This window comes from Trachypithecus francoisi, unplaced genomic scaffold, assembly GCF_009764315.1.
Source record: "Trachypithecus francoisi isolate TF-2019V2 unplaced genomic scaffold, Tfra_2.0 Lachesis_group4, whole genome shotgun sequence".
In the NCBI taxonomy this organism is placed as follows: Eukaryota; Metazoa; Chordata; class Mammalia; order Primates; family Cercopithecidae; genus Trachypithecus; species Trachypithecus francoisi.
In genome coordinates this window covers 57,939,239-57,966,413 of record NW_022681469.1, presented here as the reverse complement: position 1 = coordinate 57,966,413, position 27,175 = coordinate 57,939,239, and the positions used below count along the sequence as shown (strand labels likewise).

Below are 27,175 nucleotides of genomic sequence, written 5' to 3'. Positions count from 1 at the left end.
TTTTCCCGACACATTTGAGCTTTTTCTTGCTGCTAAATATTTTCTCAATTCCTCATACCCTCTGATTAATTTTAAATAAAATTGTTACTATGTAGAATGTATTTTTCAATCTACCTACATCCCTGGGTAGCTCGTTATAGACTGTTGCCATGGCAATAGGTAATGAACAACAGAATTAAGTGGCCTCCATACCATGGTGATAATTTTTCAGTTCACCTTATTAATGATCCCATAGTGGTAGGGATTGGCTATTTCTTTTGAAACTAGTAACGCCCTCAGCTTAAAGCAGTTTGGATTCACAAAGCAATGCTAAACTCCTAGCTCTGGTCTCTGTGTTTATTTCATTAGTAACTAATATCTAGAAGCAAGCAAGAGATAAATGTTGGACATAAACATTTTTGCCTTCTCTTCCATCTTATGACTACAGTAGTATTTGATGCTAATCTTGATAGCTATGATCTAGTATTTAAGCCTCTGTGTAATATGTTTCCAACTTTACCAATGATTCAATGACTTGCCACTTGATTTGTAGTTGGTGATTATATTTTACCATCACTCCTTTAACCTCTGTAAAATATTCAAAAAGACCCAACTCAGCAGGTTAAAATAGCCTTTGATTGTGTATTTGTAATATAATTAGAGATCACTTCAATCATGTTTTTATGAAGTAATGAATGATCTGCCAAGGGGTGTGTGTGAGGGAAAAAAGTAAGAGTGAGAGAGGAAGGTTGGTTTACTGGTGTTAAGATAGGCTGATGTTTTGGGATGTATAGTTCAGTGCTTCAATCCCTAGATTTGCTGTGGCTGTACAGTTTTTAAATAGCCAAAGTCAAAGAGGAACATCCATGAGTCCTTTTCCACAAGGTTCTGATTGAACCATCATTTTTCCCTTGACTTCGTAAGGAGCCAAATAAAAAGTATACAATATGGCACTTGTCAGAGATTTTTAAATAATATTTAATCTTCTCATAATCCTGAAAATCCAACAGGACCACCGAGAGGAGTGGTTTGTGTGAGCTGCCATGGCTAGACCACCTCTGGAGACCATGTGATCTTCTAATCTCCTTAGAATGCAGAGTTACCAAAGCAAATCCCATTTCCATTGATTTAGTTACAGATCGGAAGTGAAAGCAAGGCAAGATGTGAAACCAGACATCCGACAGCCTCCATTCACAGACTACAGGCAGCCCCCGCTGGACTACAGGCAACCCCCAGGAGGGGACTACCAGCAGCCCCCTCCTTTGGACTACAGGCAGCCTCCCCTGCTGGACTACAGGCAGCACTCCCCCGACACCAGGCAGTACCCTCTGTCGGACTACAGGCAACCCCAGGTACCTCCTCCCAGAGAGCAGAGTGGGCCCTGACCAAGGCTTCCAGAGAACTGCAAGGAATGAAATAGGAGAGGAAGAGGAAAGAGTACCTGTCTGGGATAGACAGCTGAAGTTCTATTCCTAGTTCTGGTAACATCGGGGTAACACCTGCATCCTCAAAAACATGCTGGATAAATAAATCTATTTCAGAACAAAGCAGGACAATAAATAAATAAATATAGATAAATACATAAATAGTGGATGAGTAGTAATGGAATAAACTAATCCCTGCTAATACTAGCTAACTCCCTGTACGTTTCCTTTTCACAGTTTTAAAAATGCTTTAACCTGGAACCTCTGAGAGTGCTGCTAATGCAGAAAATTTTAGAGATGCTAGCAGTGGAAGTATTTTAGGTCCATAGTGTTTTACGTGGCCCCCTACCTGCCACTCTGTGATAAAGGGCCAAGCCCGGGTGGATAAGAATAAGACCAGGCCTGGCTTCACAATCCAGAGTGTAGCGCCTGCCACAGCCAACAACTCTCGGTCTACACAACCAGTGTCATGGTTCTTATGATTATTTGTTGATGCACTTCGTGTCAACTTCCTTAACTTCTCTGAGATTCAGTTTCCTAAAGGGAGAGTCTTCCTTACAGGCCAGGGTGAGGACTCAACATTTATGAAAAGAGTCTAGACCAGAGTTTGGTATCTAGAAAATTCTTCCTACTTCATAACTACATATCAAGATATAAATTAAGTACAATCTCAAATGTATCAGATTACATTGTGTTTTATTATGAATTGAAGATCACCTTTACACCCAAAGATTTTAAGAATAGTGAAGATCAGAGAATCTTGGATATACTGCATTTTAGGTAAAAGAGAAGTTGATTTTGTACATTCCAACTTGATATTCAATAGTCTGTGCAACTGAGACATGTAATTATCAGATCCCACTAAATTTCACTTTTCTAATTAGCAAACTCTGTAATTTACACACACACACATACCCACACACACACCTCTGACATTTATTTATGGTGCTCAACAGCAGTGAATGAGAAAAGTCAAAGGAAAGATGGTGTCACTCGGGTCTATCTGTAATCATTCCACGTTTGCCAAATAAACTGATGAATACCAAAATAAACAAGCTACACAGTAATTCTTTGATGACCACGTAAACTGTGCTGTGGCCTGCTCAAACCTTTGGAATTTTGTCTTTCATTTGGATAGTTTATGAAGTCAGATGACGACTTTCCCCAACATCATGTCATTTGGAATACATTAACTAAGAGAGAGAAGGAGAACACAGAGACTAGCTACAGAAGCTTCTCTGATAACTAAACAATTATTTATTCCATTTTCTCCCCAACCCCAAAGGATTTTGATTATTTCACTGTGGACATGGAGAAAGGAGCCAAAGGATTTGGATTCAGCATTCGTGGAGGAAGGGAATACAAAATGGATTTGTATGTGTTGAGATTGGCAGAAGACGGACCAGCAATAAGGAATGGGAGGATGAGGGTAAGAACAGTCTCTTTTTATAGAATTACTTAATTCTGAAAGAAAAACCCACTGTGGTATTAGAAGAGTGCTAAAGCATGCTGTCAAGCACAGTTGCTGTAGGTTTGCCTTCTTTCTAGTTCATAATGACCCAGTTTCTTAAAGGTTTGACCAAATGCTATTTTTTTATAGCTCTCATTCTCATTTTTCTGCTTATGACCTTCTAATTGATTAACCTCAATAAAGTACTATTTTTCTAAAGAGCAAATGAAAGAAATCTAAGAAATAGCTTGAAAAGGAAACATTATTGCTCCATAATTCTTTCTACGGTTTGATGATTCTGTTTTCATTAAGGTTGAATCTTTTGAAATTTATTTTTAGTTTTGTGCTTTTTCCCCCATATTGATTAATCACATAGTTTTGCGGGAGTTTTGGGAAATTTTTCCTTTGTGTTGACTGGTCTTTTGGTTTGATACTGGGCAGACAGAAGCATTAGAAGAAAAAGGGATTTGGCTTCATGGATACAGGTTGTTCTTAAAAATGACAACAGGGGCCGGATGCGGTGGCTCACACCTGTAATCCCAGTACTTTGGGAGGCCGAGGTGGGTGGATCATGAGGTCAAGATATTGAGAACAGCCTGGCTAACATGGTGAAACCCCATCTCCCATGTCTACTAAAAATACAAAAATATTAGCTGGGCATGGTGGCATGCGCCTGTAGTCCTAGCTACTCAGGAGGCTGAGGCAGGAGAATCGCTCGAACCCAGGAGGCGGAGGTTGCAGTGAGCCAAGATAGCGCCACTGCACTCCAGCCTGGACAACAGAGCGAGACTCTGTCTCAAGGGAAAAAAAAAAAGACAGCAACTAGAAATTTTCCAGTTAGAGTATAAAGTTGAGAGTAGATTTTTTCATTTCATAATTACTTTGAGGCATCTGATTGATGGGTAACTGATTCTTCATTTAAGGGTACAAAACAAAGCTTGTTAACAATATAAAATATTAGTCTCTTTACTCTCTCTGTGTGTGTGTGTGTGTGTGTGTGTGTATGAATAAAATCTAGAATTTATTCTTGCCCTCCCTCCTGCCTCTTTAAGTTAATAAAGAAAAGCTGTGGCTTTGGGGTTCCGGAACCTTGGGTTCTTGTGCAGAGCCTCACCAACCAATTTTCCCTGATGACCGAATCTGTTATTTCTACCACCAAGTCTACATTTCTGTGATACGCATTTCCAAGTCAGGGAATTATCCACAGTCCAAAAGCAGAAAGCAGGCACATCATGTCTTTATTTCTCCCTCCCACCACAATCCTTTGACAGCTGGGAAGCCTCCGAGTTGGAATTTAAACCCAGGCAGGGCTGACACCAGAGACTGGCAGCCCTCGCCCTGATCTAGCACCACCCTCCTCTTACCCCTTCTAGCCCTGGTTTGAAGATGGACCTCCACATGGTTTCCTGGCTCTACAACGTCCCTATAAGCCAGAAGGACACTTTCTTAACCTGCTGTAAGGCCAGCTCACAAGTAGTTCAGTAAAACAAAATTAATCTTGGCAGTGCAAGTGAAACACAGCAGGAAGACCATGAGCGAAATGGCCAGAGCCCTGTGAGAGATAGAGACCCACGGTGGACTACAGGGCTGGTCTCTCTAGGTTGCAAACAGTGGCCATGTATTTTAACAAGGGGTCTAAATGACTCGCTGCTGTATATATACAGTACTCCCAAGGCAAAGAAGCCTAAATAGAGAAATACCCTTACAGGAAAAGATTCCTCTTTCTTACAGAATTTAAGCCAGAACAATAGTTATCAGCATGGTTCCTGGCATCAGCATCACCTGGAAACTTGGTAGAAATGCAGATCTCTAGCCCCACCCAAACCTGCTGAATCAGAAACTCTAGGAGTGGGGTTACCAGGCTATGTTTTAGGAAGCTCTTCATGTGAATCTCTGAGGTTTTACCTTCTGAGGTTTTATTATAGATACCTGTGTCAACTGCAATCCAGAAACATTACATAAAAATTTTCAGAAATAAGCAATTTATACATTTTAAATTGTGCAGCATTGTGAGTAGCATGCTGAAATTTTGTCCTTCCCAGAAGGTGAAGCAGCCCTTTATCCACACTGTGGATGCTCCCTGCCCATTGGTCACTCAGCAGCCCTCTCGATCATCAGATTGACTATCATGGTATCACACTGCCTGTGTTCAAGTAACACTTATTTTACTTAGTAATGGCCCCAAAGTGCAAGAGTAGTGATGCTGGCATTTTGTTATAATTGTTCTTTTTTTTATTGTTGTTGATCCTTTGCTGTGCCTAATTTGTAAATTAAGCTTTATCATAGATAGATAGATAGATAGATAGATAGATAGAGGAAACAGTGTATATAGGGTTAGTTCTGCCTATGATTTCAGGCATCCACAGGGGATCTTGGAATATATGCAAGAGGTATGAGGGGAAACTACTGTATTCGCTTTATCAAAAAACCATTGGAGAGTAGCAAGTTTTGACTTTAATTATTATACTCGATGGTTTTTCAACATCAGTTAATACTGATGTATTAAAAGTTGAATAGACAAAACAAAACACAATCTGTGAATGCAGAAAATAAGGGGAATAATAAATAGAGATATATCATTGTCACGTCTGATTGTTTTTCTTCAGTCACTCAAGAAGGCTGGCGTCATAAGAGAAACACAATGGACATTCAGATTTTAAGGAAAAGGATAATAAATTATTAGAAAATACTACTGGATCTGTTTATGAAAAGAAGACTTACATTTGTAAAATAGTCTAACAAAATTGGGAGAGATGAAATTTGCATAGCTAGTGAATAAATCTCTGATACAAAGCTCCTAGGAATATAACCTAATTAAAAACCGAAACTAAATAGAAAACACAGGCAAAAAACAATGAACATAAAAAATAATATTGGAGAAGCTCAGTAAAACAGGGAATGTAAGAAATCAGGAGACATTTGGAGAGAAAGAATAGAAATTCTAAGTGCTTAAATAAAAATCTGAGAGTCAAGTTAAAAGAGAATCTGAAAGGAGATCAAGTTTGCTCTTAAAATGGTAAAATATTTTCCTGTTTCCATAAAAGTGTAATATAGTTCGCATTTCCATAAAATGTATTTTTATGGTGAAAAAGAACATTATTTCATAACTTCATCACCTGCAGCTGGGTACCATTTGTATTGCCTACTTAGCATCATATAAGCTTATTTATAAAATGGTTTGCCTACTTTCTGAAACTCACATGATGCAAAAGTCTGCCTGCAATGGGCTTTGGAACGACCTAAAACATTTTGTTCAACTAATCAATGCACAAAAAAGATACCACTTGCCCATCTTTTTTTAAAATGGAAAAAAACATTCCCTGAAATTAGCTTCTTTTAAATTTGTCACCTTTCCTTCTATAGACCAGATATAACTAGCCAATACGAAAGCATCCTGGTTTATGTATTGTTTTTATTAAACATAAAACCACTTACAAGAATATTTCTAACATATATAATAAGTATAAATACTAACAATGATTCGAGGACCCATGAACCCATAGCCCCGCTTAAAAAACAGAACATTACCAAGCTCCCATGATTTCATTCTCTTATTCTCCAGCCCTCAGAGGAAACCACCTTCCTAAATAAAGCACTTGACATTTCTTCTATTGTTACCACAGATGTGTGTATCTCTCAACTATATCATTTAGCTTTGCACACTTTGTGAACTTTATGCAACTGGACCGTACTGTACATGTTCTTCTCTGTGGCTTGCTTTCTGTATGTTATGTTCATGAGATTTATCCAAGTTTGGTGCATAAAGCTATAGTTCATTTATTTTTCACTGCTACAAATTATTTCATTATGTGAATATGCTACAACCTATAATAATTATCTTTTTCCATTTTACGGACATTTGAGATTTTCCCTGTCAGTTTACACTTTGGTTGTTTCCAAGTTTGTTGTAACTCATACAATCTTTGTACATCTTTCCTGCTGTACCTATGCAAGACTTTCTCTAGACTAGACTATATGCCTCAGAGGGCACAAATTTAACTTACCTAAGTAACACAAAAGTATTGTCTCAGGTGATCATAGAAAGTTATACTTGTATTAGCATGTAAAAAGGTTTTTCTTACTACACACACTCACAGATTTGTACTTCAGACTTTTAAACTCTCATTCTGGTAGGTAGAAAATGATATATTTTAGATTTGGATTTGCATTTCTTGATTACAAATGATATTCATCATTTTTTATTTTTATTAGACTTTCATGTCTCTCTTAAATAAAAAATGCCTGTGCATGTCTTTCCCCATTTTCTGTTGAATATGTCTTCGTGTTGATTATAGAAGTGCTTATATGTTATTGGTGATCATTTTTCATCAATTAATGTGATACAGATATCTTATGCCAGCTTATGGCTTGTAATTTCACTTTTTTTATGATGCTCTTTGATAATAAGAAAGTCTTAATTTTAGTGTAATTGGCTTAACCTTTTTTCTTTTTTATAGTTTCTGCTTTCTGTGTCTTGTTTGAGAAATCATTCTCCAAGACATGGTCTTAAACATCTTCTCTTATATCTTCTTCTAAAAGTTGTATAGTTTTACTTTCTATATCTAAGTCTTTAATCACCTACAGTTGATTTCTCTGTATGATATAAGGTAGAACCTCAATCTCAGTTTTTCCATAGGGATAACCACATGTCACAGCATCATTTAATGAGTATTTCTTTGTCCCACCACCCCCCCACCCCCCACCAATCTGCAATGACAGCTCTGTAATAAATTAAATTTCTGTAAATGCAATGGTCTGTATATGGATTCTTTATACTGTTCTACTAGTCTATTTGTCTATCCCTGCATCAATGCCATACTTATCTACCTTTTAATGAGTGTTGATTTTTTTATGGGGAAACTTTCTCTCCCCCAGACACACATCTTAATTCTTCAGGGGTGTTTGGATGTTCTTGGGCTTTTGCCCTTCTATATAATTTTAGAATTTGCTTGTCAAGTTTCTAAAAAATCCTGTTAGAATTTTTATTGGAATTGCTTGAAATTCATATATAAATGTGGAAAAATTTACATCTTCATAATATTGAGTCTTTCCATGAACATGATGTAATCCATTTATATAGATTTTCCATGAAGTGCTTAAATAAACTTTTATAGCTTTTTCCATAACATACATGCAAATATCTTGTTAGACTGATTCTCAGGTACTTTTTGTGTTTTATTTTTACTCTTGAATACAGTATTTTTTAAATCTTTACACAAATGCATGTGTTGAGTGAATATATGCTTTTATTATTTTTAACCCAGTCTTCTTTTTTTCATTTTTTTAAGAGCAGTTTTAGGGTCACAGCAAAATTAAGAAGAAGGTACAGAAATTTTCCATATACTCCCTGCCCCACACATGCATAGCCTCCTCTCTATCAACATTCCCCACCAGACTGGAATATTTGTTACAATGGACAAATAAGTATTGACACATCATTATCACCCAGAGTCCATAGTTTACAGTATGGTTCAGTCTTGGTGTTGTACATTCTTTTTTTTTTTTTTTTTTTTGAGGAGTTTTGCTCTGTCACCCAGGCTGGAGTGCAGTGGCACAATCTTGGCTCACTGCAACCTCTGCCTCCCAGGTTCAAGCAATTCTCCTTCCTCAGCCTCCCAAGTGGCTGGGATTACAGGCACATGTCACCACGCCTGGCTAATTTTTTTGTATTTTTAGTAGAGACGGGGTTTCATCGTGTTAGCCAGGATGGTCTCTATCCCCTGACCTGGTGATATGCCCGCCTCAGTCTCCCAAAGTGCTGGGATTACAGGCGTGAGCCACCGCACCCAGCCACTGTTGTACATTCTATGGGTTTGGACAAATGTATAATGGCATGTATCCACATTATAGCATCATAAAGAGTATTTTCACTGCCCTGAAAATTTTTCATGTTCCACTATTCATTCCTCCCTCCCCTAGCAACCACGGATCTTTTTACTGTCTGCAGAGTTTTGCCTTTTCCACCATGTCATATAGTTGGAATCACACAGTATGTAGTAGCCTTTTCAGATGGACTTCTCTCACTTAGTAGTATGCATTTAACTTTCCTCCATGTCTTTTAATGGCTTAACAGTTCATTTCTTTTAGTGCTGAATAATATGCCATTGTCTGGATGCACTACTGATTTTGGCAATTATGAATAAAGCTGCTATCAATATTTGTGTGCAGATTTTTGTGTGGACATAAGTTTCCAACTTCTTTGAGTAAAACCCAAGGAATGTAATTGCTGGATCATGTAATACAAGTATGTTGAGTTTTGTAAGAAACAACCAGCAGTCTTCCAAATTGGCTATACCATTTCACATTCCCACCAGTGACAAATGAGAGTTGCTGTTTCTCCAAATCCTCATCAGCATTTGGTTCTATCATTGTTATGGATTTTGGCCATTCTGTTGGGCATGCAGTGGTATTTCATTGTTGTTTTAATTTACATTTCCCTGATGGCGTGTGATGTGGAGCATCTTTTCATATGCTAATTTGTCATATGTATACCTTCTTTGGTGAGGTATCTGTTAAGGTGTTTGGCCCACTTTTTATCAGGTTATTTTCCTTTTCATTGTTGAGTTTTAAGAGTTCTTTGTACATTTTGGATAACAGTCCTTTATCAGATACATCTTTCATAAATATTTTCTCCCAATCTGTGGTTTGTCCTTTTATTCTCTTGATACTGTCTTTTGCAGAGCAGAAAATTTTAATTTTAATGAAATCCAGCTTCCTAATTCTTTCATGGATTATGCCTTTTGTGTCATATCTAAAAAGTCATTGCCAAATCCAAGGTCTTATAGATTTTCTCCTATGTTATCTTATAGGAGTGTCATAGTTTTGCATTTTACATTTAGATCGGGATCCATTTTGAGTTAATTTTTGTGAAAGGTGTTTTGGTCTGTGTCTCAACTCATTTTTTTTGCATGTGGATGTCCAGTTGTTCCAGTACCATTTGTTGAAAAAACTATTTTTTCTTCATTGCATTGCCTTTGCTCCTTTGTCAAAGATTAGTTGACTATATTTATGTAGGTCTATTTCTGTCTATTCTGTTCCATTTATCTATTTGTCTATTCTTTCACCAATACCACATTGTCCTGATTACTGTGGCTTTATAGTAAGTCTTGAAGGTGAGTAGTGTCAGTCTTCCAACTTTATTCTTCTCCTGGCTATAGTACTTTTAATGTAATTTTAAAATTAACTGATAATCAGTGAAGAGAAAGGCAACTGAATTTTGTATATTGACCAATTATAGCAGGCAAAATTTACTAAACTCTCTTATTACTTCAAATCATTTATCTGTACCTACCTCTGGATTTTCTGCATAAAAATCACATTTTCTATAATTAGAGTTTTGGGTTTTTTTTCCTTTTAAGTCCCTTTATTTCTTTTTTTTTATTTCATTGGCTTGGCTTACTGTATGATGCTGAATAGAAGTGGTCAAAGCAGGCACTTTTGTTTATTTCTAATCTTAAAGAGAATGCTTTTTAAAATTTCATTAAACATGATGTTTACTGCATTTTTATAGATAACCTTTATCAGGTTAAAGATGTTTTCTTCTATTAGTAGTTTGCTAGGAGTAGTTTCTGTATCCACAGAAAATATCATCCGATTTTTTTCTTTTATATGGTAATTAATATGATTAATCATATTAAAGGATTTTTATGGTTCAGTTACTCTTGAGCTCCTGGGATGAACCCTATTTATTCATGATATGTCATTTTTATGCATTGATCAATTTTCTGTTATTTCCTTTAAGATTTTTATATCTATGTTATTGAGTAAGATTGGCCTATCATTTTCTTGTAGTATCCTGGAATGATTTTGATATTAATGCTGCCCTAACCTTATAAAATGAGAACTAGAATAATCCTTTTTGTTGCTGGTATTTATGGTTGTTGTCTAGGAAAGTTTATGTACGTTTTGAATTATCCTTGAATGTTTGGTGGAAGACACCTGCAAACTCATCCAAGTCTAGAATGTTTTCTTCATGCGAAAGTTTTAGTTCACTAACTATGTTTTTATAATAATTATCTTCAGATTTTATATTTCTTTGTAAGTCTATTCTGATAAACTGCTTTTCTTCCTAATAATTTACCTATTTCATCTTAGTTTTCTTCCTTTTATATCATTTTTATTTTTATTTTAGTTTAGTTTAGTTTTGAGACAGGATCTTGCTTTGTCACCCAGGCTGGAGTGCAGTGGTACAAACATGGCTCACTGCAGCATCAACTTCCTGAGCTCAAGTAATCCTCCCACCTCAGCCTCCCAAGTAGCAAGGACCACAGGTGTGCACCACCACACCTGGCTGATTTGTTTCTTTTATGTAGAGATGGCTCTCACCATGTTGCCTAGGCTGGTCTCAAACTTCTGGGCTCAAGCAATACTACTGCTTCGGCCTCCCAAAGTGCTAGGATTACAGTTGGGAGCCATCACACCTCGCCTGTCTCCTATGTATTTATCTCTCTTTCATTTGACTACTGTTCTGGTATTCTATTTTTCTTTATTAATCATGCCAAAGATTGTTCAGTTTTCTTTTATTCTTTTCAAAGAGTCAGCTTACACATTTGTCTTCTTGCTTATTCATTTCTGTTTTTATACTTAATATGTCATTCCATCCATTCTTTCTGGGTTTACTCTGTTGTTCTTTTTTTTTCTAAGTTGGATGCTTACAGTAGTAGTTCTTAGGCTCTCTTCATTTCTATTCATATACAAATTTAAGGCTATAGATTTAATATATAGTATGTTCATTAAGTTCCAAATACATTCTAATTTCTACTGTGATTTCTTCTTTGACTCATGGATTATTTAGAAGGTGTTTTTGTTTTTTTATTTCTGCATCTATGGGGATTTTCTAGTTAGTTTTCTATTCTTAATTTGTCTTCAGAGAAAATACGCCACATGATTTCAGTCTTGCTACAAACTTGGCCTAACATGTTGCATTTTTTATATACAATCCGAGTGTGCTTGGAAAGAATGTGCATTCTGCAATTGTTGAGTGCAGTGTTGTATAGATGTGTTCATTGGATAAAGTTTGGTTATTGAACTATTCAACTATTTTATATTCTTACTAAGGTTTATCTATTTGATCTATTAAATACTGGGGTAGGTTCTTAAAAATCTTTGCTAATCGTTTTGCAAATTTTTCTTTGAAAAGCTATCAATTTTTTTAAAAATAGAAATGGGGCCTCACAATGTTGCCCAGGCTGGTCTTAAACCCCTGAGCTCAAGCAATCCTCCTGCATTGGCCTCCCAAAGTGCTGAGATTACAGGCATCAGCCACCACGCCCAGCCTGAAGAGCTATCAGCTTTTACTTTGTATGTTTTGAGGGCATGTTTTTTGGTACTCAGGTATTTCTTTTATTTTCCAGGTGAATCAAATCCTTCTCGTTATGTAGTGACCCACTGTATCTCTTGTCAATGCTTTTTGCTTTAAAGTCGGTTTTGTCTGATATTATTATAAGCATGCTAGTTTTCTTTGGTATGTCTCTTTTATCCTTTCACTTTTAACCATTCTGTGTCTTTATACTGCATGTGTTTCTCTGGCCTATTAACCTGGATTTTTTTATATTGTAACAATGTATTTCACCATGGTCATTTTAGTCCATTTACATTAATTTTATTAACTTATACTTTTATTGAATTCTATCATTTTTGTTCTTTTCCTATTAGTTTCACTTTTTCTGTCTTACCCTTTTTATGTTTCCAACCCTCTTTTGAATTGTTCTTTGGGGTTCCAGTTCATGCAAGGATCTCCTATTAGACTTTCCATTTGTAGCCCCTAAGCTGATTTTCTATCGTTATTGCCCAGTCATCAAAATGGAAACTCAAGGTGCCCAGGAATCAGTAGTTATTTTCTGGGTAAAAGCTGCTTTTGGTAGTTGTTTACCTTCCAGGACTCTTATTCTCCAGGACTCTTTGCTTTTGGCATCAGAGGATTCTTTACTTTCTTCCCTGTTCAGCAATGGTAAGGTTAGGGAATCTAATCCACCATATTGCTAGAAACAAGTTAGTAACATTTACCTTTAACAACCAAGTTACGGTAGCTACAACCACTTCCAGCTTTAGAGCTGGCAGTTGCCCCCTCTCACAGTATGTCCACAGAGAAGCCCCAGAGGGTGCCTCCCATGTGACCACGGCATTCATTCTGTAGCATACGTTCTTATCTTCCTCTCCAACTCCAGTCCCCACTTGTGTGAGTCCCCTGCCCACAAAGTCACTAATGAGTTCTTGCCACTGCCACATAGTCCTGCCTGAGAACACACTCCACAGTCAGGATCCCTCACGCACTTGTGGGTCCCGGGCACAGAGAAGCATGGTCCCCTCCACCCTGCCACACACTGTCACCTCAGCACTGCAGAATCCCATTTTATCTTCCACAGGACCCAGGTGGCTTGTCTGGGCCATAAATGTGCAGGCCTGCCTGGCTGGAGGCTTTGCCTGGACTGGGGAGGAGCCTCTCCATATCTTGCTCATATCCTGCCATTGGGATTGAATGGCATGGCATACAGTCTTGAAACAATATGCCCTTGAGTTCAGAGAAACAAAGCATTGAGGCTGATTCCCTTAACAAAGACTGTCACGTGGGCACAGAATTTCCCAGTGGGAAAAAGTTGGGTAAAACAGCGATATATACCCATTGGTGAGTTTATCTGTTTGAGGTCTCCAGTCATTGGTGCACAATTTACATCTACTTCATTTATTTCAATCACCTAAGATACTTTCACTGATCACCTCTCTTAAGCTTATTCAATTTCTTCCTTGTCCTGAAGACTTGCTTGCAGGAAAATTCTTACCTGTCATAGTGACTTTCTTGTCAGTTTGTTTTCCTCCCTCGTAAGGAAATAGCGAGGTAGTAAAAAGAGCAGGCGCCTGACAGACATATTCAAATACTGGCACAACAACTCACTGGCTGTCTGGCTCTGACCTGAACAAGTTACCCTGTCAGGGGCTCACAGCTGCTCTATAGCCTTGATCAAATACCAGGTCCTCTCTGGGCAGCTTCAGGGGCCCACACTAGGAGGGGTGGGAGGAGGCAGGAGTCCTCCTGAGCAGCAGGATCAGTTGAGCAATTAACTAATCTAGCAATTAGTGGAATGACAGCTTGTCCTCATATCCTGCAAGTCATTTCACAGAAAATCAATTTTACTGATCTAATCAATGGGAATCATATTTTCCAGGAAAGGTAAGGTGCCTAGTTCAATATTTCTGAAATTTCCCCTATTCTTTCACTCTCTTCTCCCCAAGGCCTGTGCTTTTATTTATTAAAATACAGGCATGCATCTCTTGATGACAGGGATATATTCTGATAAATGCATTATTAAGTGATTTTGTCCCGCAAACATCAAAGAAGTACAAAAACCTAGATAGTACAGCCTCCTACACACCAGGTTACAGCTCCTACACACCAACCTATAGCTCCTAGACTACAAACCTGGACAGCATGTTATTACACTGAATACTGTAGGCAATTTTAACACAGTAGTATTTGTGTATCTTAACATATCTAAACATAGAAAGGGTACAGTAAACATATCATATTATAATATTATGGGACTACCATCATATATGCAGTCCATTGTTGATCAAAACATCATTATGTGGTGCACGACTGTACTCACTACTCAGCACAGAGGTACAGAGAGCATCTTTTAAGTAAGTGTGTCAGGAGGCTACAAAAGCTTTTAAATACAAATCAACTTGTATTTGCCTCCCCTCAGTCTGCTAGACAAGGTGGTTCCTTTTCAAAACACTCATCTGATCTATCTGCTTACTGTTTAAAACCCTTCAGTGGCACCCCATGGTCTTTCAGGGTAAAGATCAGATCCTCATCACAAGGCTGCCAGGCCCTGCATGTTCTATCCCCAGTCCCCCTCCCAGCTCATCTCACACAGCTCCTCCATCCGTTGCTCTGTTATCCCACCAACCAGTTTCTCCCCCCATGCCTCTTCCTGCCCATGGGGCTTTTGCAATGTTGCTCCCTCTTCCCAAAAGGCTGTTCCCCCTGCCGTCCCCCCCATTCCCCTGGGCAAGTCCTCCTCATCCTTCACATCCCAGTTCAAGCATCACTTCCTCAGAGAAGACTCTGTGTTTTCCAGTCGGGTCTCATCCACCTGTCATTGGCTCTCCCAGCAACAGGCACATCCTCGTAGCATTTGTCACAGTGATCATTTCACATATTTGTGTCTGATCACTTTATGAAGTCTGGCTCTCCAGAACATAAGCTCTGCAAGAGCAGGAACTATGTTGCTCTCAGCTCCCCACAGAGCGCGGCACCCCAGGGCCCAGCGCTGTGCACATGGGGCACTCAGTAAATATTGACTGCCAAACACGTATGTGAACAGAAGTGTGCAGTTGTGTTTTCCAACTCTGCACATTCACTAGCTGTGCTTATCACGTCCATGGCCACAAAGATACCTGATGAACCAGGACATGGGATCTTACAGGTAACTGACTATATGAATATATGTGGCAATTCAGTCTAACTCACAGTCAGCTTTTTTTGGATCACCGTCCGTTTGGATACATCTAATTAAGATTTTGCAGAATTAGTGACGTTGTATATGCAAAATCCTATTGTGCCTAGCATTAAGAAATGCCTTTAATCTTAAACTAAGTGACATTCCAAGACTTGTTTTCCTTATATGTAAACTGTCTCTCACCAGACGTGGATGACAAGGAAAGAATGGAAATAAAGTAAAATAAGGTCAAACAGTAAATAATGAAGAACTTCAAGAGCACGGGGTATGCAAAACATGACAGAATAAAAGTTACAAAACAGGTGTGCTGGAGCCTTGTAGAAAAGGTACACAGGAGAGCAGTGCAATCTGAATGATGTAAAAGCCAGAGCTTAGCAGAATATACCAACCCCGCAGAGCTAACCCCCAGCAGGTCAGTGCGGACAAATGAGCTAAGGAAGTTGATGAAATCAAAAGCATGAGAGAAGAGAGATAACAAGTACACAAGAGGGAAATAAAGAAGCCTGTCTAGAGAAATAAAGCAATTGTATGGGCTCAGGTAGATCATTTCGAGGGCCCTGCATTGCAAAGATCGTCCACCCGATGTTTTATCACGTCTGGGTGCTGAAATTCAGCCAACCCTGAAAGCTCATCTCTGCATACAGCATGCCTCTTTACAAGCCATCCAGAAGACCATTTCATGCAGATGCCCAGTTGTCTCTCAGCCATCACTCTTAATCATCCTTCAGATTGTCTGCAAATGTGAGTTCTTTTCCCTTTATTGTCTGGCCCTGCTCCATGCCTTTTATGAAGGAAGAGAAAAACCTCTCACAGAGATCAAATCCATTACCTTTTTCTTTTCAGAGTCCGACCTATGAGTACTGTGTTAAAGGAGTTACATGAGCTACTTGCAGCAATGAGGGAGAGCGTGGTGTTGATTAGAGAAGAGAGCCGTGGGGCGCTCCATTGTCAATTATTCAGGGGCTCATTACCTCACATGAGGAGGACTCCATTTCTCTGCTATTTCTTCTTCTAGTGGATGCCCAACTTTGAACCATTTCAAAAGTATCTTCCCATGAGGGCTAGTTAAAGGTTTGGTAAGGAATCAAAGGGTTGAGATTGCATCTTGGCATGGAAAGACATAGAAAGGAATTGAATACATTAGAAACGTGAGGAGAGTCTTTGATTTTAATTATTCATGGTGGGGGGCGGTGCCTATGGAAAAGAATGAGAAAGTTTACAAACCACTGCTGTGATCTGAAAAATACACTTTACTCGCCTCTTCAGTGAGAAGACTTGTATCATTTTCTCTTTTAAACTTAACCATAATTTTTCTGTCTTTGCCCGAGAATAAACTACAATTTCTTTCCTCTTCATTTTCACAAAGCAGTGTTGATGCAAATTTGCTCTCTGCTTGCAATTCTTTGTCATTCCTTCTCTCCCCCAGACCTAAACGTTCTGGAAGATGAGCAGGGGAGTCACTCAGTTTGCCCAGTTACCTTCTACTTTCCATTTTCATCAGAAAATGGGTGTGAAATGCACCTTGATCATGATTCACACAGGATTTGGTTTGCATGGCAGAGCGACTCAGAAGCTATGGAGAGCTGGGTACTCTCTTCTTAAATGTGAATATCAGGCCATTCACATTTCTTCTTTGGAGTGCCCAGAAGTGTTCTCCTGATTGGCAGTCACCATCGTCAGACCCTGTCCCCTTCTTTCCCTGTGACTGCTTCCTAGCTCTGGCCATGTTGAACTCAGAGATGGCATTGCTCCTGGCTGTGGAACATTGCTGCTTCCTTCTCCAGGTTGAAAAGATCTGACTCCTGCATGGGTCAACTTGACAAGATACTTCTTTTTTAATAAATACAAGTAGAGATCATACCAAGGGAGAATTGAGTACTTCTCCATATGGGGATCACCCCTACTGGGTCCCATATAAAACAGCACAATTCCCAAGGCAGGTTTATGTCTCATTATTTGGTCAACCGTGGTGCAGGGAAGAGGCAGGGACTGACATGCCTCGTAAAGACCTAGCCTGAATTTCCAGCTGCCTGTTGGATGTTCAGGGCATTCATTTTTCATTTCAGACCAGCCACAAGTTGTTGTTGTTATGCCATCTTAATGCCATCTTAGTGTCTCATGTCTTTGTGTAATTATCTGCCCGAAGGATGAATATACCCCAGGTCTTTAGGATGGTATCAGCTGAATCAGTCTCTTGTGGAAGAAAGAGACTCCTCAACCTAGTAGCATGACTGTGCTTGTGTAGGAGACCTTGGGAGAAGAATGAAAGCCCAGAAAGGGAAGTTAAGGGCAGGCGTAAGTAAGCAAAAAGACGGATTAATGAATATTGGAAAGAGTTTGTTTTCAAATACTGCCTTCCTTGCTTTAGAAAGGGAAGGGCCAGGAAAACTAGAAAATGTACTTCTATCAGGGAATCAGGAATTGGAGAACAGGGAATTGGGGGCAAGATCCTGAGTCAGTGCTCACAATTAACTACTTAACTAGGGAGCGTGCTCAGTCCTGAGCAGGGCCTGGCCTGAAATAAGCCAGTACACCTTGCTTCAGTCTGTGTCTTTCTGGAAATGGGCACAAACATTTAGGAAATACAAGTCAGGTCTCAAATTATTCATTCTTTCATTTCATTCCATTGCCACTGCCACAATACAGACCCTTGTCTTTGTTATCCTGAACTGTTCCAGTAACTAGATGGGTCCCACTTGCCTCAAATTTCTCCTATTCATGCTTCCTACAACTACCAAAATTGTATTTCTAAATCACAGGTGTAATTAAACCACTTGTTTCCTCAAAAGTCTTCAACAGCCTGCCTTTGCTTGTAGGATAAGATCCAAATCGGTTCACAAGTTTTTTTGTTTTGTTTTGTTTTGTTTTGAGACAGAGTATTGCAATGTCTCCCAGGCTAGAGTGCAGTGTCGCCATCTCAGCTCACTGCAACCTCTGCTTCCCGGGTTCAAGCAATTCTCCTGCCTCAGCCTCCCAAGTAGCTGGGAATACAGGCATGTGCCACCATGCCCAGCTAATTTTGTGTATTCTTAGTAGAGATGGGGTTTCACCGTTTTAGCCAGGATGGTACCGATCTTCTGACCTCGTGATCCACCCACCTTGTCCTCCCAAAGTGCTGGGATTACAGGCGTGAGCCACCAGATTTTCTTTAAAAGGCTTTCTACAGCCTGGCCCAATGCCATTTTCCATCCTTGTATGCTACTCTGTTCCTCCAATTTATACTCCAACCATTGCTGTTTCCAGGACACACAATGCCATTTCACACTTTGATGTCTTTCCTCATCCTGTTCTTCCCGGTGGAAGCTCCTCTCTGTCTGTTTCTATCCTTAAAACCCTCCTCATGTTTCAAGAACCAGTTCTGACTACACCACGAAGACTTCACTGATCCCTGCCTCTCATTTCCCACTCCCACCTCCTTTCAGATGAAGTGCTCCCTCATCAGCACTGCAATAGCACACTGTTTGCTGTATCTTTATTATGAAATATATGAAAGTAGAAAAGAGATTATAGAATATATATATACAGCTTAAACAACAGTAGTAAATAAATGCCCATGCAATCATTAACCACCTTAACAAATAGAACAATGTGTCTCCTCCCTCCCACTGCCTTATCTCCCAGAAGTTACTCTTCTGAATTTTGATTATCATTCCTTTGCTTTTCCTCATAGTTTATCATATATGGCTATATACCTCAATAATACATTGCTTAGCTTCACATTTTTTAAACTTTGTAGACATTGTTTATATTCCCTTGATTTTTAGCTCAACATTGTGAAATTTACTGGCATTAATGTGTATTACTATAGTGTATTCATTTTCACTGCTGAATAGTTTCCTATTACATAAATACTAACTTAAGTAACCATTTTCTTGTTGATGGTCATTAGGGTCATTTCCAGTTTTTTACTATTAAAAACATTACTGTTACAGACATTCTTCTAAAGGTCTCCTGATACACACGTGCAAGATTTTCTCTCAAGTATATACCTGAGAACAGATTTGATAGGTCCTGAGGTCTGAGCAACTTCAAATTTGCAAAATAATGCAAGGAAATTTTCCAAAGTGTTTGTAGCATATTGTATACTTCTATGTGCAGGATATGAGTCCTTGTTGCTTTATATCCTTGTCATCATTTGATATAAAATTGATATTACGTTTCTATTATGCTGGAAATGACATACATAATCATATATCATTATGATTTTAATTTTCTTTCTAGTTAGTAATGAACATCTTTTCATATGTTTGAATCATTCATTTTCCTCTTCTGTGATATGCATGTTGCCTCTTCACCACTTTTCTATTGTTACTGTTGTATTTTCCTTTTTTTATTTTTATTTTTATTTTTGTTATGGGTACATTATAGGTGCATATATTTACGGGATACTCGTGATTTTTTGATAGAGGCATACGATGTGTAATAATCACATCAGGGCAATTGGGGTATCGATCACTCCAAGAATTTATCATTTCTTTGTATCAGAAACATTTCAATTCCACTTATACTTTTAAAAATACAATAAATTATTGTTGACTATAGTCACCCTGTTGTGCTATCAAATACTAGATCTTCATCATTCTATCTATTTTTGTACCCATTAACCATCCCCAGTTGTCCCCCTTCTGCCTGCTTCGCTTCCCAGTCTCCAGTAATCATCATTCTAATCTCCCTCTATATGAGTTCAATTGCTTTAATTTTTAGCTTCTACATATGAGTAATAACATGAGAAATTTGTTTTTCTGTGCCTGGCTTATTTCACTTCACATAATTTCCTCCAGTTCCATTCATGTTGCAAACAACAGGATTTTATTCCTTTTCTTGTAGCTGAATAGTATTCCATTCTGTATATGTACCACATTTTCTTTATCCATCCATTGATGAATACTTAAGGTTGATGTCAAATCTTTGCTATTGTGAATACCACTGTAATAAACAAGTAGGGGCAGATATCTCTTAAAATACACTGATTTCCTTTCTTTTGAGTACCTAATAGCAGGATTTCTGGATCAGATAGTTCTACTTTCAGGGGTTTTCTTGAGGAACCTCCACATGATTCTTGGCAGTGGTTATACTAATTTACATTCCCACTGACAGTGTACAAGGGTTCCCCTATCTCCCCATCCTTATTAGCATTTGTTACTGCCTATCTTTTGGATAAAAGCCATTTAACTGGGGTGAGATGATATCTCATTATAGGTTTGATTTGCATTTCTCTGATGATTAATGATATTGAGCATTTTTTTTCACATATCTGTTGGCCATTTGTATGTATTTTATTTTTAGAAATGTCTATGCAGATATTTTGCCCATTTTTAATAGGATTATTTTACTTTCTCCTATTGAGTTGTCTGAGTTCCATATATATTCTGGTTATTAATCCCTTGTCAGGTAGATAGTTTGTAGCTATTTTCTCCCATTCTGTGGGTTGTCTCTTCACTCTCTTGATAGTTTTCTTTTTGTGCAGAAACTTTTTAACTTGATTTGATCCCATTTGTCTATATTTACTTTGGTCGTCTGTGCTTTGGAAGTATTACTCAAGAAATCTTTGCCCAGACCAATGTCTTGTAGAGTTTCCCCAACTACTTTTAGTAGTTTCATAGTTTCAGGTCTTAAATTTAAGTCTTTAGTCAATTTTGATTTGATTTTTGTATATGGCAAAAGATAAGGGTCTAGTTTCATTCTTCTGCAATATGGATATCCAGTTTTCCCAGCAACATTTTTGAGGAGACTGTCCTTTCCCCAATGTATGTTCTTGGCACCTTTCTTGAAATGAATTCACTGTGGATATGCGGATTTATTTCTGGGTTCTCTATTCTGTTCCTTTGGTCGATGTGTCTATTTTTATGCCAGTACCATGCTGTTTTGGTTACTATAGCTCTGTAGCTTAATTTGAATAATGTGACCCCTGTAGTTTTATTCTTTTTGTTCAGGATGGCTTTTGCCTACTCTAGGTCTTTTGTGATTCAGTATAAATATGGAATTTTTTCCCTATTTTTCTGAAGAATGTCATTGGTATTTTGATAGGGATTGCATTGAATCTGTAGGTTGCTTTGAATAGTATGGACATTCTAACTATATTAATTCTTCCAATCCATGAACATAAAACATTGTGTGTGTGTGTGTGTCCTCTTCAATTTCTTTCATCTATGTTTTACAGTTTTCATTGTAGAGATCTTTCACTTCTTTGTTTAAGTTTATTTCTAGGCATTTTATTTTATTTGAAGCTTTTGTAAATGGGATTACTTTCTTAGTTTCTTTTTCAGATGGAAACTTTTTAGCAGCCTCAAACTCATTATTTGTTACTGGTCTATTCAGAATTTTTATTTCTTCATGGTTCAATCTGGGTAAATTATGGATGTCTAGGAATTTATCCATTTCTTCTAGGTTTTCCAGTTTACTGATATATAGTTATTCATAGTAATCTCTAATCATCCTTTAAATTTCTGTGGTATCAGTAGTCATGTCTCCTTTTTCATCTCTGATTTTATTTATTTGGGTCTTCTCTCTTTCTTAGTATTGATTTTGTTTATCTTTTCAAAAAACCAACCTTTCATTTTGTTGATCTTTTGTATCCTTTTTTGGTTTCAATTTTATCTATTTCTGCTCTGATCTTTATTATTTCCTTTCTTCTACTAATTTTGGGTTTGATTTTTGTCATGCTTTTCTAATTCTTTAAGATTCTTTGTAAGGTTGTTTATTTTGAAGTTTTTCTACTTTTTTGATGCAGGCGCTTATTGCTATAAACTTTCCTCTTAATATTGCTTTTGCTGTACCTCATAGGTTTTAGAATATTGTGTTTCCATTTTCATTGTTTCAAGACATTTTTTAATTTTCTTATTAATTTTTGTATTTACCCACTGGTCATTCAGGAGCATATTGTTTAATTTCCATGCATTTGTATTGTTTCCAAAGTTCCTCTTGTTACTGACTTCCAGTTTTATTCTACTATGGTATGAGAAGACACTTGATATAATTTCAGTTTGTTTGATTTTTTTAAGACTTGTTTTGTGGCCTAACATATGGTCTATTCTTGAGAATGATCCATGTGCTGAAGAGAAGGATGTGTGTTCTGCAGCTGTCAGTTGAAGTCTTCTGTAAATATCTGTTACGTCCATTTGGTCTACAGTACAGATTAAGTTCAGTGTTTCTTTGTTGATTTTCTGTCTGGATGATCTGTCCATTGCTGAAAGCAGAGTGTTGAGATTTCCAGCTGCTGTTATATTGGGGTCAGTCTCTGTCTCTCTCTCTCTGTATGTATGTGTATGTGAGTGTGTGTATATTAGTGTATATACACACACACATATCTACTCAAAAGGATAATAGAGAACTTCCCAAACCTAGAGGAAGATATCAATATATCTATATATATAAATATATATGTAATATTATATATGTCAACATATACCTAATGTGTGTGTGTATATATATATACACATATGTATATATATTTGCTTTATATCTGGATGCTTCAGTGTTGGGTACATATATATTTATAATTGGTATATTGACTTGCTGAATTGACTCCGTTATCAATATCTAATTACCTTCTTTGTCTCTTCTTATAGTTTTTGTCTTGAAATCTATTTTGTCTAATATAAATATAGCTATTCCTATTCTTTTTTGTTTTCATTTTCATGGAATATCTTTTTTTCATTCCTTTAATTTTAGTCTATGTGTATCTTTATAGGTAAATTGAGTTTCTTGTGAGCAGCATATAGTTGGGTCTTTTTTTAATCTGTTAAAACACTCTGTCTTTTGATTGGAGGGTTTAGTCAATTTACAGTCAATGTTATTATTGATAGATGGGAACTTACTACTGCCATTTTCTAACTTGTTTTCTGGTTGTTTTGTGGTCCTCTTTTTTGTTTCTTGTCTTCATTTGTGTAAAAGCGTTTTTCTCTGGCAGTTATGTTTTAATTTTTTGCTTTTTATTGTTTTTGTTTACCTATTATAGGTTTTTAAATGTAAGATTATCATGGGTTTTGCACATAACATCTTATAACCAATTATTTTAAACTGATGACAAGTTAATTCTGATTACAAAAAAAGCAAGGATAAAAAGTATAAAAACTCTAAACTTTAACTCCATCACCACAACTTTTTAACTTTTCATTGTTTCTATTTCTATCTCTGTACTACCTATCTCTTAAAAAGTTATTGTAGTTATTTTTGATAGGTTTGTCTTTTAATCTTCCTACTCAATATATGAGTGGTTTTTGTTTTTTCTCTTACTGCTTTTAGGATCTTTTCTTTTTCCTTGACCTTTGGGAGCTTACTGATTAACTGCTTGAGGTAGTCTTCTTTGGGTTACATCTGCTTGGTGTTCTATGACCTTCTTGTGCATGAATGTTGGTATCTTCCACTAGGTTTGGGAAGTTCTGTGTTACTATCCTTTTGAATAAAGTTTTTACCTCTCTCTCTCTCTCTCTCTACCTCCTCTTTAAGGTCAATAACTTAGATTTGCCCTTTTGAGGTGATTTTCTAGATCTTGTAGGTGTACTTCATTCTTTTTACTCTTTTCTTTCTCCTCTGTGTATTTTCCTGTAGCCTCTCTTCAAGCTCACCAATTCTTTCTTTTTAATCAATTCTGCTCTCGAAAGACATATATTTTTCAGTTTGTCAGTTGAATTTTTCATCTCCAGAGTTTCTCCTTGGTTTTTTATTTCGATCTCTTTGTTAAATTTATCTGACAGGATTTTGAATTCCTTCTGTGTTATCTTGAAGTTCATTGAGTTTCCTGAATAGCTATTTTGAATTCTTACTCTGAATGGTCACATATCTCTGCACTCAGGGGTTGGTCAGTGGTTCCTTAATTATTTTGTTCAGTGAGGTCATATTTTCCTGGATATTCTTGATGTTTGTAGATGTCTGTCAATGTCTAGGCATTGAAGAGTTGGATATTTATTTTTCAACTTCACAGCCGGGCCTGGTTTGTACCTGTCCTTCTCAAGCAGGCTTTCCAGGTATTCAAAGAGAATTGAGTGTTGTGTTTGAAGTCTTTGATCACTACAGCTACATCTGCACTAGGGGAGGGGGGATGCCCCAAGCCCAGTAATGTCACGAGTCTTAAACACTCATAGCACCTTGTGGGGTTGATTAAGATCTGAGAGGATTTCCTGGAGTACCAGACAGAGTCTCTTGTTCTCTTCCCTTACTTTCCCCCAAACAGAAGGAGACCCTATCTCCATGCTGGGCTGCCTGGACTTGGGAAAGGCATTCCCATGGCCTCCACAGCTGGGATGGTACTGGGTCATACCTGAATTCAGCACAGTACTAGGTCTCACACCAAGGCCCTCAGTGACTACTCCGTTGCTACGGCTGTTTATTTGAGGCCCAATGGCAATTTAGTCGGCAGGTGGTGAATCCTGCCAGAACTGTGTCCTTCACTTCAGGGCAGCAGGTTCCCTTCTGGCCCAGGATGGGTCTGGAAATGCCACCTAGGAACTAGGGTCCAGAATCAGGGGCTTCAGGAATTTGTTTGGTGATTTATTTTATTGTGGCTGAGCTGGTACCCAAGTTGCAAGACAGAGTCCTCTTTACTCTTCCCTCTCCTTTTTGTAACAGGGAGTCTCCCCAAGCTGTCCTGCCTAGAGTTAGGGGAGAAGTAATACAAGTGCTCCCTTGGCCATCAGAGCTGGTGTCTCACTGGGTTGTACGCACCTCATATCCACTGGCTCCAAGCCCAGTGCAGCACCCAGGACTTGCCCAAGTACTGCAATCCTTGTGGCATGACTGCCTTTTCAGTTCACTCAGGACCCCAGGCCACATTAGTCAGCCAGTGGTGGGGCTAGGCACAACTCAGTTTCCTGCAGCTGGTGCAGAGGATTCCCCTCTGGCCAGCGATCATCTAAATGCTCCCTCTGTGGGCACTGGCAGAATTGTGCCCTGTGTTGTGTTCCGCGGTGTCAGGGCAGCACTGAGTTCCATGGCAAGGCCACACTCACTTCACTCTCCTCTCCCGAGCACACAGATTCTGCTGATGGGGGCTGGGGTTGGAGTCGGCTTCAAGATTGTTTTCTCCGCCCTTTTCAGTGACTCTTTCTTTGATGTGATGTTAAAACCAGGCACTATGATCTCTCGCCTGGTTTTTTGTTCTTATGAACGTGCTTTCTTGCTTGGATAGTTGTTGAATTTGGTGTTCCTGAGCAGGGGAACGACCCCTGGAGAGTTCCATTCAGCCACCTTGCTCTGCCTTCCCTTTGTTGATTTTTATACAGGCTGGATATTGAATTTGTATTGGTTATATGTGTTGCAAATCTCTTCCCAGTTTGTGGAAGCTCTTTTTCTCTTCTTTTTGATCCCTTTTGATGAAATCAAATTCATATGATCAAATATGTCAATATTCTGTGTTTTTGCATTTTTTTGCTTTAAGAAATTTTCTTACATATTTTTTTCTAAAAGTTTTAAACATGGACCTTTCATATTTAAATCTGTAATCCATCGGGCATTGCATTTTCTAAATAATGTGAAGTAGAGACATCCTAAAACCTGTTTAACCACAGCATTTACTTTATTCTAGTTTATAGTAAAAGTTAATGTTAGATTGTTAAGTACCTTGATATGCATTATTGCATCTTAATCATCTCTGCATCCTCTACTGTCTTAGCACAACACTTTCACCTAGTAGGTCCTCAGGAGGACTTTCTGAATTGGTTCAAATGCCAGAACCTCACAGCCATTAGACACCTCACAATGCCCCTCTCCTTACACTGCACTTTGGACAACACTAGGAAGATAGCACTGCAGCAAGGAGCATAATGGCTTCTTTCTCCATCTTGCTGAGCAGCCCCTCTCCGAATCCTGTCCTTTTCAGAAGTTCTTATGAGCTGCTCCCCTTCTCCATTCCTCACAAGCACAGCCAGGGAACAGGACTCCTAGATATCAGGGGCATTAGTAATGGCCAGCCACTTTGTTTTGTTTTGGTCCCCAGTAATTACACCTCCCAGGAGTATTGTAGGAAGCCCACGAGAGGCCCCACCAGAGCAGAGCTGATCCCAGACTGTGTTCAGGTAATCCAGCGTGGCTCAGATATCACAAATCATGGAGAGGTATTTGTTGTGTTTTGGAGTGCCAGTTTTCTCACCCATAGATTGCCAGTAAAATGAAAATGCTAGTGGATTCACTTTGCTTTTCAATTACTAGAGTGAGTTAAAACAGTACTAAATACAAGTATAAAGTTTTTTTCTGATTCATGCAAGCATGAAAGGGAAATATTTCAATTCATAGCCTAGATAAATTCATGTGTACTGTACTTTTTCCATGCTTTCAATTCTGAGCAATTGAATATGTATTTATTCATTACATACCAGAATAAACATTTCTAGAATATGCAGACAAACACTATGAGGCATTGTGGGAGGCAAAGTAGCATACGGGAAAGAGCCTGGGTTTGGGCAGATCACAACTTAGTCACTTACTAGCCGGGTAACCTCAGCTTCCTCATCACAAAAGAGAGGTCAATGCATACCTACCTTGCAGAGTTTTTGTAATAATTAAACAAGGTAATTAATATAAGTGCCCAACACTGCCTCATGTGTTCTAGGGCATTAACAAATTATTGCAAGTATGATCATGATGAAAAAGAGAGGGAGGTGTAGGAAGGATCATTAATTATGATGAAATGACTCAATCCCTACTCTTTGGACGTATATACTTCATGTCTGTATAGATCAATAACTCAGAAACAAGGCTGACTACACATGAGAACTATAATTATCATAACCATATTTTCAAAACCAAAAATTAAAATCTGATCTGAGAAGTAAATGAATGTAAGAGCATATTAGGATCTAATATCAAAAATTGGGATTGTCCCAGAATATCTAAGGTATGCAGTCCCTATAGCTGTAACAGAAGCA

General features: G+C 38.1%; 1 protein-coding gene across 4 annotated transcripts in view; it reads left to right on the top strand.

The window, feature by feature from the left end:
• MAGI2 (membrane associated guanylate kinase, WW and PDZ domain containing 2) overlaps positions 1–27,175 on the top strand; it is a 1,467,283-nt gene that overhangs the window by 1,353,080 nt on the left and 87,028 nt on the right. For all 4 annotated transcript variants that reach the window (XM_033194948.1, XM_033194950.1, XM_033194947.1 and 1 more), the window contains 2 exons: positions 1,112–1,331; positions 2,689–2,832. In XM_033194948.1, coding sequence (XP_033050839.1) covers positions 1,112–1,331; positions 2,689–2,832 — 364 coding nt within the window. The remainder of the gene's footprint in view (positions 1–1,111; positions 1,332–2,688; positions 2,833–27,175) is intronic.